Here is an 11845-nt window from a genome sequence, read left to right on the forward strand (position 1 = left end):
AAAAAAAAAAAAAAAAAAAAAAGATCTTTTAAGAATTAATATCTAGTGTGGTGATGAAACATTTGAACTGCAGTGATTCATTTCATTTTAATTTCTTTTTCTTTAAAGTTTGAATCAAGTTAAATTTACTACTTTTATTAAAATCATCAGTATGGCATAACCTAGCTTTTGTCTATGTATTCAGCTATTGAATCATTCCTCTGGGTACATATAAGCATAATGAGATGTGCAGAATCATGTGTACCAAATGTTTCAGGGTAATGGGCTGGAGGGTAATTTATTTCTCTCTCGGTTATACTTTTCTGATTGCGTGAGTTTAAAAACTGTACCATATTTACAAAAAAGAATAACATCATTTTTGTCTTTGAAAAGAAAATTCTGAGGCGATATGGGGATATATGTATATGTATAGCTGATTCATTTTGTTATACAGCAGAAACTAACACACCAGTGTAAAGCAATTATATTCCAATAAAGATGTTAAAAAAAAAAAAGGAAAAGAAAAGAAAATTCTTACCATTAAAGGCAGTGAAAGACTTTGGCTGCTACTCACAATGACCTCATTTATCTAGAACTTCATTCTCACTGCCAAAGAATGTCTCAGGAACCAGTATTTTAGGGAAGAGGCATCACTCTGCCAGGAGAAACGGCTCATGAGCGTGTCCTTGTCTCCTTTTTCATTAGGTGGAGCAAGGAGCTTGTTCTATTCTTTATGTGTTTACGTGATTCAGAAAAGGATTTTAAAAAAAGAGAGAGAGTAATCACTGCTCTGTGAGAGTAGATAATTTACATTACATAAATTTCAAAAAAGAATATTTGAAAAGAAACTTGCCATGGTGGAGTTCTTACATGCCTGTGAATGTGGACAGTGGGCAGGAATACAGGGCAGCTTGTGTCACTGACGGGGCTCCAGGCCCAGCTCCAAAGACAAACAGTCCTGGGGTCATAGCCAGACTGTGAACCTAAATGGGTAACCTTGGGCAGGTTACATATCATACTTTTTTACTTTTGAGTGAAGTTTGTTACCAAGCAAAAAATGAAATTTTAACCAAAGTTTAAATTATATCTACCCAAAGAATTTAACGCCGAAAATAGAGTGTAGCATTAAAAGCACAAGCTTTAGCATCAGGGAAAAGTGGTTCAAATCCCAGATATGCCTGTTACTAGTCAGACTACCTTGAGCAGCTCCCTTAATATCACTGAGCCTCAATTTCCTCATCTGTAAAATGGGATGAAAATAACGGTACCTACCTCCTAAGGTTATTATGATAATTAAATGAGATAAAGCTTTCAAATCCTAAGCACCAGTCCAAGCGCATAATAGGCACTTGATAAATATTTCCTGCCATTACCAGAAATCAGAGACCACTGAGGGCCCCGCATGACTTTTTGATATGCATGAACATTACTGTAGTATTTATTGAATGATTCATGTCTATCAGCTTGTCAGACTTACAAAGCATTTTGTCCAGAATTCAGTAAAGAGCGTTTCTCCTTCATCAACATCTGTCATGGGAAGCTGCCTTGCCCTTGGCAAAGTCAGGAAGTTTGAGGAGAAGAGGTCAAATAGGCGATGGCAATATTTTTCAAACCACAAGTCAAGACCTGTTGGTGGGCCATGAAATCAATTTTGAGGGACATAACTAGCATCTTTTTTTTAACGGGAAGGATTAGAATGGTGTGGAGTGGATTAGAACGGAAAATAAGTGCCTGGCATGTTGTAAAGTTTAGGTATTATCTTCTAAAACCTTTGTTTTAGTATGTTGGATATATGTGTGAACTGGGTCACACTGTGAAATGTATTTCTTTCTATGGCTCACGGTCAATAAAAAGTTTGAAAGCCCCTTGGCATGGTGATGACTTGAATGGAGAAATTGGTCAACAAGATCTAACTACATTTCTAATGTTTTCTGGTAGCTATGGTACTTAGGAAACAGGAGACATTTACTTTCAGGACTCTGCTGCCATATTTTGAAAAGAGAAGATACCCTTAAGCTTTGGCAACACTTGATAAAGTTGACATTTCCTCCTTCTCAACACACAGTCTTCCCTTGACTTTTGTGATGTCTGTTTTTCCTTCTCCCTCTTTAGCTGCTATTTCTAAGTGTACTTTGTATCTCACCTTTATTTTTTTAAGTAAATTTATTTATTTTATTTATTTATTATTTTTGGCTGCGTTGGGTCTTTGTTGCTGCAACGCGGGCTCTTCTCTAGTTGCGGTGAGCGGGGGCTACTGTTTGTTGCAGTGCGCGGGCTTCTCATTGCGGTGGCTTCTCTTGTTGTGGAGCACAGGCTCTAGGCACGTGGGCTTCAGTAGTTGTGGTACACGGACACAGTAGTTGTGGCTCGCGGGCTCTAGAGCACAGGCTCAGTAGTTGTGACGCACGGGCTTAATTGCTCCGTGGCATGTGGGATCTTCCCGGACCAGGGATCGAACCTATGTCCCCAGCATTGGCAGGTGGATTCTTAACCAGTGCACCACCAGGGAAGTCCCTGTATCTCACCTTTAAATCTTGCTGCTCCTGAAATTTTATCCTAGGCTTTGCTTTGTCTCCATGGGTAATTTCATTCATGCCTGTGCCTTCCATGAGCAGCTTTATGCCATAGATTTCAAAATCCCCACCTCCCACTCACCCCTTTCTCCTGAGCTCCAGAGCCTTCTGGACATCCGCATTCGGATACCTTTTACGTATCTTAAGCTCAACTTGTCAAAAACTGAACTCATTATCTTTCCCTCCCCGCTCCTCTCCCCATTTCCCAAACCCTCTCTTCTTCCGCATTCCTGATCTTGGTAAATGTTACCACCATTCCACCCAACTAGCCCGGACAGAAAGAGACATCATCCTTAACACTTTCTTTTCCCTCATCTTTTTCATGCACTCAATCACCAGTCTTGTCTCCTAATATTTTTTCCTTTTGTCCTGTCATTCATTCCACTGCCACCATCCTTGTGCAAGCCACCTACCTCTTTCACCTGGATCACTCTAGCATCCTCTCAGCTGCTGCCCAGTCTGCCACCCTTGACCCCTTACATTCTCTACGCTACCACCAGAGTTAGCTGTCTAAAAGCCCGACACACCTGCTTTAATCCTTTCAGTAGCCTCTCTCGCAACCCTGTCTCTTTCACTTGGCTCTTCCCATGTCACTTAAACTCTCAATACCTCAGTCTCTTCCACCTGAGAAATGCTAATATATTTCCCACTTCCTATTTTCTATGGGTGTTATGTTTTTAATAAAGGAGAGGAAAAACAGATGTGAACAACTTAGTTAATATCATCATCACTACGATCATTGAAAATGCTGATTTCGGAATGCACTCCAACCTAGTGAATTTTCCCCAGAATCCTTGAGGGCAAGTATATTTTTAAATTTTATGAGAATGTCAAGAAGAATTTCCAAGAAAAAATGACTAATTTTTCTTAAAACAATCCATCCAAAAAAAAAAAAAGACCCATCAAACTGACCTTGGTATGCATGTGGGCTAAAAATTTACATAGAAGAATTGATCACACAATCTGTAAAATTTTTACTGTAGGCCAAGCCTAAGAATAAAATACATGCTTTCAAAATGTACTATCCACATTATAATTCACAGAAAAGAAAGGTGATTACAGAAACTCTGACTCATGTTCCTGACAGCTAATGAAAAAAATTGCCAGCAGCAAAAGTAGATTCTTTTTTGTCTCAATGACAAGCACTTTTGTTGTTCTGAAGAGAAGGTCTTAAGTTCCATTCAGTTTTATGTAATGACTGTTTTTTTTTTCCCTACTGTAAAGCATAGAGAGCACCTCATTGTTAATTCACAGTTTCCTTCTCAGCAGATATGGGCAAAAGAAATGGCTGAATAAATCCGAATGCAGAAATATCAGTAGGACCTACTGTGATCTCTCTGCTGAAACTTCTGACTACGAACGTCAATATTATGCCAAAGCTAAGGCCATTTGGGGAACGAATTGTTCTAAATGGGCAGAAACTGGACGATTCTATCCTTTTTTAGAAAGTAAGTAACACAGTTTTCTGTTAAACATGTATCAATATCAAGTTCATCTGACCCCCTGATGTAACAGTCTCTGCCTCATAGACAGCCTTGTCTAGGCCAGCGCTCTGCACTCTGTACTTCACCTTGCTGCATCTCAGAGTCTCATCTTTAGAATGAAAGTTTTGGCCAAGTGTCTCTAAGATTGCTCCTGGATCCAGAATTGACGCTAGATGCCAATATTATCAAATTTTGATTTTGTTTTATTGTTGAGATTATATAATTTGAGGAACAACTGACAGATTTATTTTAATGTTGTGGGTTTATAAACTATTTGACATATGCCCGCAGGTTGATTAAAGATTGTTCTGATCACCAAACTAAGTCTCTTCTTGTTACAAACTTGGTAGAGTTATGACATAATTTCTAGATGTAACTCAGAATTAGGGCAACATCTTCCTGGTATTTCCTTTTAAAATTTTCCATCCCTGATCTGTGACTGATTCAGCCATAGAGGACCCACTCAGAGCTGCCATGGTGAAATTTACAAGCACTCCCTAAGTTCTGGAGCTGGAGCCTTTCCCTTGCTGCCCTTCTGGATCAGAAGTCCTCAAACTATGGCCTCGGACTAAATGCAGCACCCCCTCCCCTTTCTGTTTTTCTACAGGACAAGAGCTAAGAATGGTTTTTACATTTATATAAATAATAGTTGCAACAGAGATCACATGGCCTGCAAAGCCTAAAATACTTACTGTCAGTACCTTTATGGTAAAAGTTTGCTAATCTCTGTTCTAGATCATTCTCCAAAGGTTACTTTCCCAAAGGTCTTTAGCAGCACTTCATTTCTCCATTTCTGATTTTTACAAACACATCAAATCCTCTTAATGTTATTTATCACCAATGTTTCAGGTCCCAGGAGTGTTGCAAACACTTTTAATTATATTTACCATCATCTAGTACTGTTTATCCATGTGACTAGGAACTACATGTGACTAAGTAAATTTGCTGTTTTAACGTTCTATCAGCGTGTGACATGATTGTTTCAAGATTCGGTATCAGTTGGGCCCACCTGGAGCATTCTAAGGCATCTCAGATAAGAGGGTGGGCTTTAGAGCTTTGATCCCAGTAGGATTATATTGTTTCATCCAAGGTGATTTCTACATCTGAACATGATAATTCCCTCTCCCCTCCCCTTTAAGCACAAATTGGCCCACCAGAGGTTGCTTTGACTACTGATGGGAAATCCATATCTATTGTTCTGACGGCTCCAAAGAAGTGGAAGAAAAACCCAGAAGAAAGCTCTATTTCCCTGGAACAAATATACTCTAATCTGAAGTATAATGTGTCCGTACATAATACTAAATCAAATAGAACGGTAAGCCTGAAATGGAATGGGGCCCTATAATTTGTGTCACTTTTTGCAGCTAATGCTGGAACACACAGCCCTGATGCTTAAATTCTCGGCCTGTGAATCTGGGAAGGTGTGATATTCAAAATTGTTGCCATACAAGATACAGTTGAAGCTGATGCGTAGAAATTTTAAAAACTGCCTTCCGATTTCCTTTACAGAAAGTCTCTGCTATGATGTTGCTGTTGGTGTGTAGAGCAATTGTCCACCTCACTTTGATGGAGAGTTTTTACTTGCTTAACATCTGTCAGTCCCTCTCCAAGAAAGAAAAAAATATCAGCAAGAACACAGGACAAAGTGGAAGAAGAAATCCCTCCTTATGTCATTATTTAGAATTGTTCCCACAATTTGTCCAGTCCCTAACTGGGACTGCCAAGCTGAAGGAAAAGGATATTTTAAAGCTGTTGCTAAAAAAAAAAGCTCTTAATGATAGTAAAGGACTTAATGGTACCTCAGTCTTCTATTTCCTTCTAAAGTCACTTGTCTGGGGTGGTGCTGGAAATCTCTGGCTCTAACTGCTCTTCGCAATTCCCTATCCTAGTGGTCCCAGTGTGTGACAAACCGAACGCTGGTATTCAGCTGGCTGGAGCCGGACACTCTGTACTGCGTCCTCGTGGAGTCCTTCGTCCCAGGCCCTCCTCGCCTTGCTCAGCCGTCTGAGAAGCAGTGTGTCAGTACTTTGAAAGGTAAGCTTTGAGAATCTCAGCTGGTCTGAGGAAGGAAATCTGCTAAAACTAGAAGGAAGGATGGTGGTGTAGACAAGGTTTTGAAAATCCGTGTCTACCAGAAACAGGCTGAAGTGAAGGCAGAAACAACCATCACCAGAAATGCATCGAGCAGCCTGGGACTCTACCGTTGAACTTGGCTCGCAGTAGGGAGTGTTTTCACCTCCTCGGGAACTCTTAGCACCAGTGCAACAAGACTCCACCTTGGGAAATAAGAATTATAGGAATTTTTACACACACGGTTTTCCTTCTTTAAAACTATAATCACTCTGACCAGTAGAAGTTCTGTGGTCTTTAAGAACATCAGATGAGTTTATTCCTAGAAACAAAGCAGTATCCTGAAAACACTTTACGACAGAGTCTTTGCTCCCCCTCGGGAATACAAATTGTAGGCGCTGCAGGTTGTGTTCAGATATCACTCACTGTGCAAGGCTGTGCAAGGGCCTGGGATCAGCAAATCAGTTATTACTCCCTCACTCTTATAGTTGCTTCTCTCTCTTTCCTTTTATTTGTCTCCTCGTGTTTTCTGAACTTGGCCGCCAAGGAAGTGTGCTTGAAGATTCTCGTTCCTGTTAGGAGACTAGAGTTGGGAGATTGGCGTTTGTTTAATTGTTCTTCCCTGAGGGCGGTAAGACCCTGAACTCAAAACCTAAAAATTGAAAATAAATCCTAAAGTTTACCTCCATTGAATGGCTCTTCATCCATTCTTCTGTTTCTCTCTTCCAAATGTGCTGGCCTTCCAAATGTCACAATCATTTTCCCCAAGACTTGGTTCCGTCACCAGCTATGGGACAGGAATGGTGACAGAACCCCTGTTTTCCTCTCCCCTCAAGCCTCCCACATTTCGTGATGAAACTGTCCTAAGGATTAAAAAGGGAATTTTGTGAATACATATCAGAAGTGAAAAGCTCTATTTTTGAATCTCCATCATTATCATACCTTTCCCTTTAAAATGAAGGGTTCTCTACCATATGTCAACTATCAATAAAATTAAAATGCAAAGCAAGCAAAAGGCAAAGCACAGCAGATTGAGGACATCATTTTTGTATTTGGAAAAGTGCTCTGTTTACTAACAGCTTGATCAGTGGGCAAATGGTAGGAATGAATTCCCAGTGGAAATCATTTAAGCCATTGGCAGAGCTAAAGCAACTAAAGTACAGATTAAATGAAATACTTCCCAGTAAGAAGATGGAGCCAACTGTCTCACTAGTCCTGGAAAGGTAATAACAAGGTACCATTTCATGTTCTGACCTTTCTTGATATCCCAGCTATTAGAGCACCCCAGATACCTTTCCAAGACGCCATTATGAGGGTCTACTTTTTCAAAAACTCACTATTACCTCTTTTGGGACTATTCTTTGAAATATTTCTGCTCTCCACAATCCCCCGATTCCTAAAATACAGATACAGTTTATTAGTTGGTTGTTGCAAACATGCGCTGGTGTATACTAAGTGCCTTCAGTCATTGTTGTCACGGCTCTGTTTATCACGGTGAGTTTGGTCCAGAGGCCAGGGATTGTATTAAGAGGACTGGATTGATTGGGATTGACATATACACACTACTATGTGTAAAAGAGATACCGACTAAGGACCTACTATATAGCACAGGGAACTCGACTCAATACTGTATAATGACCTATATGTGAAAAGAATCTAAAAAAGAGTGGATATATGTATAAGATAACTGATCACTTTGGTGTACACCTGAAACTGACGCAACATTGTAAATCAACTATACTCCAATAAAAATTAAAAAAAAAAAAAAAGGACTGGACTGAGTTGTAGCCTGAAGTAGGGCAGGTGATGCTCAGCCATCTGCAACATCTGCATTATTGCATCTTTCTATGTGGAACCTGTTGACAGATGTGCTCTTCGGGATGGAAGATCCTGCAGTTGGACCCCCATACCTGGGCTTTTCCCACTGGCTGTTGTTGACCAGAAGTCCATGATGCTTCTGTTTCCATTCTTTAACTAGACAGTTAACCGGACAGTAACTTAGCTGCTCTCTCCCAGGACTAGGCATCAAGAGTATCCAACGTCTGCATAGATTAGAATACTCCCATGACACTCCATCTGATTGTATTAGTATGTAAGGAATGCCCTAGAACTTTTGTCAATTGTGCTAAAGCTGCTCCTTTTTCCACTGCTGTGGTAGTCAGGCTTCTCCATAGAACACAATATACATAATCTTTATATATAAATGTATACACACACACACACACACACACACACACACACACACACACACACATCAAGATGGAGATAGAGACTTATTTTAAGGACCTGGCTCACATGATTTTGGAGGTTGGTAAGTTAAAAATCTGCAAGGCTGGAGACCTAAGGAAGAATTTATGTTGCAGTTCTTATCTGAAGGTGATCAACTGGCAGAATTCGCTCTTCTGGGACGTGATCAGTCTTTTTTCTATCAAAGCCTTCAACTGATTGGATGAGGCTCACCCTCATTATAAAGGGTAATCTGCTTTACTCATGTCTACTAATGTAAATGCTAATCTCATCTAAAAAATGCTTTCACAGAAACATCTAGAATAATGTTGGACCAAATAGCTGGGTACTGTGGCCTAGCCAGATTGACGCATAAATTTAACCTTCACAATTTACAAGTACCCCACAGGAGCTTAACAAATATAAATTAGTCACAATGAGTCCTATCTATCAAGTATATAGTCTGATCCATGGTGATCCAGGGCTACTTTTCTTAAAACTACTCACCATATCTTTTCACTCCTCTATGGACTTTTAAACTCGTAATGAACCTACGGCACAGCAGGACCAGGGAGGGAGTTACTGCCATTCTCAGCACACACCAGCTCAGCTGCCTCTCCACACATCCCCGAGCTCCACACCTACCAGAAAGCCTGGCCAACTGTGTAAGGATGGTTCTGTTTGTCACACAGAAGATGACGCCATACATTGGTGGCAAGGTCCTGAATATGTGGAAAAGATTGAGTCGAATGAGGGGCATGGAAACGTGGGGCAGCTTGATGGGATCTTCACAAGAAGGTTTTGTTGTTTGGTTTGAAGCGCTGTGAGTTGCTTGAATATCAGGCACACTTTCCTGCAAATAGAAGAACCAGCATGAATCTCATAGCCAGATATAAAATGTTGGACTATCTGCTGACTTGGGTTGTTAAGGCATCCTTGCTGTAAAGGTTGGAGACAAGTCCAGATGGTTCCTTAAGGCCACCTATTGTCAGAGAGAGTAAGAATTCTGAGATCCCTTCTAACATTTAGCTCAAGCTTCTCAATTTATAAATGAGAAAACTGAATTCCTAAAAGTAACTGATCTCTCCAAAGCCTCTCGACATTACCAGTGTTTTCCCACCACACCAAATCACAACTGTCTACCCCACCCCGCTTTTCTTTTTACAGATCAAGCATCAACATTGAAGGTTAAAATCATCTTCTGCTATGTTTTGCCCATATCTGTTACTGTGTTTATTTTTTCTGTGATGTGCTACTCCATGTACAGATATACCCATGTCGGCAAAGAGAAACACCCAGCAAATCTGGTGAGTGCCTAGAGTGGTAGGAGGCTTTATAACGCCCCCAGGAAGATAGAAAAGGAGGTTCTAGAACAGATACCGTTCCTTTTATGGGCAGAGTGAGTTTCAAGTTAAAGAGTTGATGAATTAAAAACACTTTCTGTACTAGACTAACTCAGTAACATAACCAAAGAGAAAGATTCCTTAACTTTGACAAAGATTTTATATTTATGGAACAGATCAGACTAGGTCTTGAGGTACACAGATAAACTGTCATGATCCATGCCCCTCCAGAGGCTTAAGTCTGGTTGGGGACTAGAAGTTTTAAAGGATATGTGAAGACTAAGATGAAAGTGGGTTCTAGGGACTCTTGCGGGTACAGGAAGGGCGCTGGCACCCTACGTGGAGGATCAGGAGGAGTTTCATGCCTGGGCTTGGTCATGAAACTTCAGTAAGAGTTAGGGCACCTACCTCAAGTGGAAGAAACAGCAGGGGCAAAGGTAGGAGGATGTTTGGGAAAACATAGAATACTGCAAAACCATAAGGTTCCTGAGGAGAAGCTATGAAAGAAGAGACTGGAAGGTGAGGGGGTAAGGCCAGGTAATGGGAGAATTGGGGAGTTATTCTAAGGACCTTGGGCTTCATTGTGTTTGCAAAACTCTGTAGGGTTTTGAGTTGGGATCATTATGGTCAATATTGAGTTTTAGATACAACTGGATAGTGTTAAAGACAACTTTAAGGGGAGGAAGACTAGAAACAAACAAACAAACCAACCCAGCTCAGAGACTGTAGGAGTTGTCCAGGAGAGAGAAGATGAGAGTCTAAAAGAGGAGAGGGGGATGCAGGGCTGGAGACAGACACGGAATGGAAACACGTTTAGGGGGAAAGCGGCCAGGGCTTAATCATTCACAGCAAGGAGAAGCAAGAAAGTAAAAGAAGGAACAAACCTTATGCTTCTGGACCATGTACTGGAGGTTTCCCAAGGCTGAGTGTATTTTAACAATCAAAAACTGTTTCTTTGGGAATTATCAAAAATACGTGTTCACATGTACACAATACATACATGCATTCCTGTTAGTTCTGTTTTTAAATGTTTCTATTACTCTGCCTTCATTTAGGTTTCAGAGTTAGCTTTTTAATGACGTAGGGAGACCTTTCCTAGGAGGAAAAAGCACAGGAGAACTGACAGCCTGTGACTTTTTGAAACCCAAATTTTTGTAAAAGAAAGATGCTGAAGTGCCTATTTTGTAGTTAAATGAAATCACATCATAGGGTGGGCAATGAGAATTGTAACATAACTCATCATTGACAATCTAAACAGGCACCTTCCATGTATTGCCAGCAAAACTTTAATCTTAAACAATTTTTCCTGACATGATTTAGAGTTTCTCTATCTGCTATAAATTGGCAGATGAATTTCCGTTTGGGGCCCTATTATAGCATGATTAGTTTGGCGTATGGGGGAAGTAAGTAAAACCATCTCTATTCATGTGCTTATTTCTCTCTTTACAACTAGTTTTCATGCCCTTCCACATTTCCTGTCCAGAGTATATGCAAAAAAGAGCTGGTAGCCCAGAGGATGGCTTATTGATAAACACATAGTAAACTATAATTAATAAAGCAATTTCAAAAACTCTCAGTCTTCACCGCTCCTGACACAGCAGAAATTCGGATTTTACAGAATTACAAAAAGGAGGCTCAAGAAATTAAGTAAGCCCCCTGAATTCCCTCAGCCAGTAAGAGGAAGAGGCAGTCACACCAGATCCTTGGACGGGATCAGGACCACCCAGGGAACCACTTTTCACTGCCATTTGCATTTCGTGCATCTTGGGTCCCTTGCCTCCGGGTGAGGGAGTTTCCCCACCCCCCGTATTCCAAACATAACGTTCACTTCCATGAGTTGGTAAGAATAGGCCTTTACAACTATCTGGGGACAGTAAAGATTCTAACTAACAGCTGGTTTTTTTTGTGTGTTTGTTTTTTTAATATCTTTATTGGAGCACAGTTGCCCTACAATGGTGTGTCGGTTTCTGCTTTATAACAAAGCGAATCAGCTATACATATACATATACATATATCCCCATGTCTCCTCCCTCTTGTGTCTCCCTCCCACCCTCCCTATCCCACCCCTCTAGGTGGTCACAAAGCACCGAGCTGATCTCCCTGTGCTATGCGGCTGCTTCCCACTAGCTATCTATTTTACATTTGGTAGTGTATATATGTCCATGCCACT

General features: G+C 40.6%; 1 protein-coding gene across 11 annotated transcripts in view; it reads left to right on the forward strand.

Moving 5' to 3' along the window:
* Window positions 1-11845, forward strand: part of IL20RA (interleukin 20 receptor subunit alpha) — a 36545-nt gene that overhangs the window by 23033 nt on the left and 1667 nt on the right. For all 11 annotated transcript variants that reach the window (XM_024122501.3, XM_055087484.1, XM_028494395.2 and 8 more), the window contains 4 exons: window positions 3822-4000; window positions 5176-5351; window positions 5926-6070; window positions 9500-9639. In XM_024122501.3, coding sequence (XP_023978269.1) covers window positions 3822-4000; window positions 5176-5351; window positions 5926-6070; window positions 9500-9639 — 640 coding nt within the window. The remainder of the gene's footprint in view (window positions 1-3821; window positions 4001-5175; window positions 5352-5925; window positions 6071-9499; window positions 9640-11845) is intronic.

Source organism: Physeter macrocephalus, chromosome 10, assembly GCF_002837175.3.
Source record: "Physeter macrocephalus isolate SW-GA chromosome 10, ASM283717v5, whole genome shotgun sequence".
In the NCBI taxonomy this organism is placed as follows: domain Eukaryota; kingdom Metazoa; phylum Chordata; class Mammalia; order Artiodactyla; family Physeteridae; genus Physeter; species Physeter macrocephalus.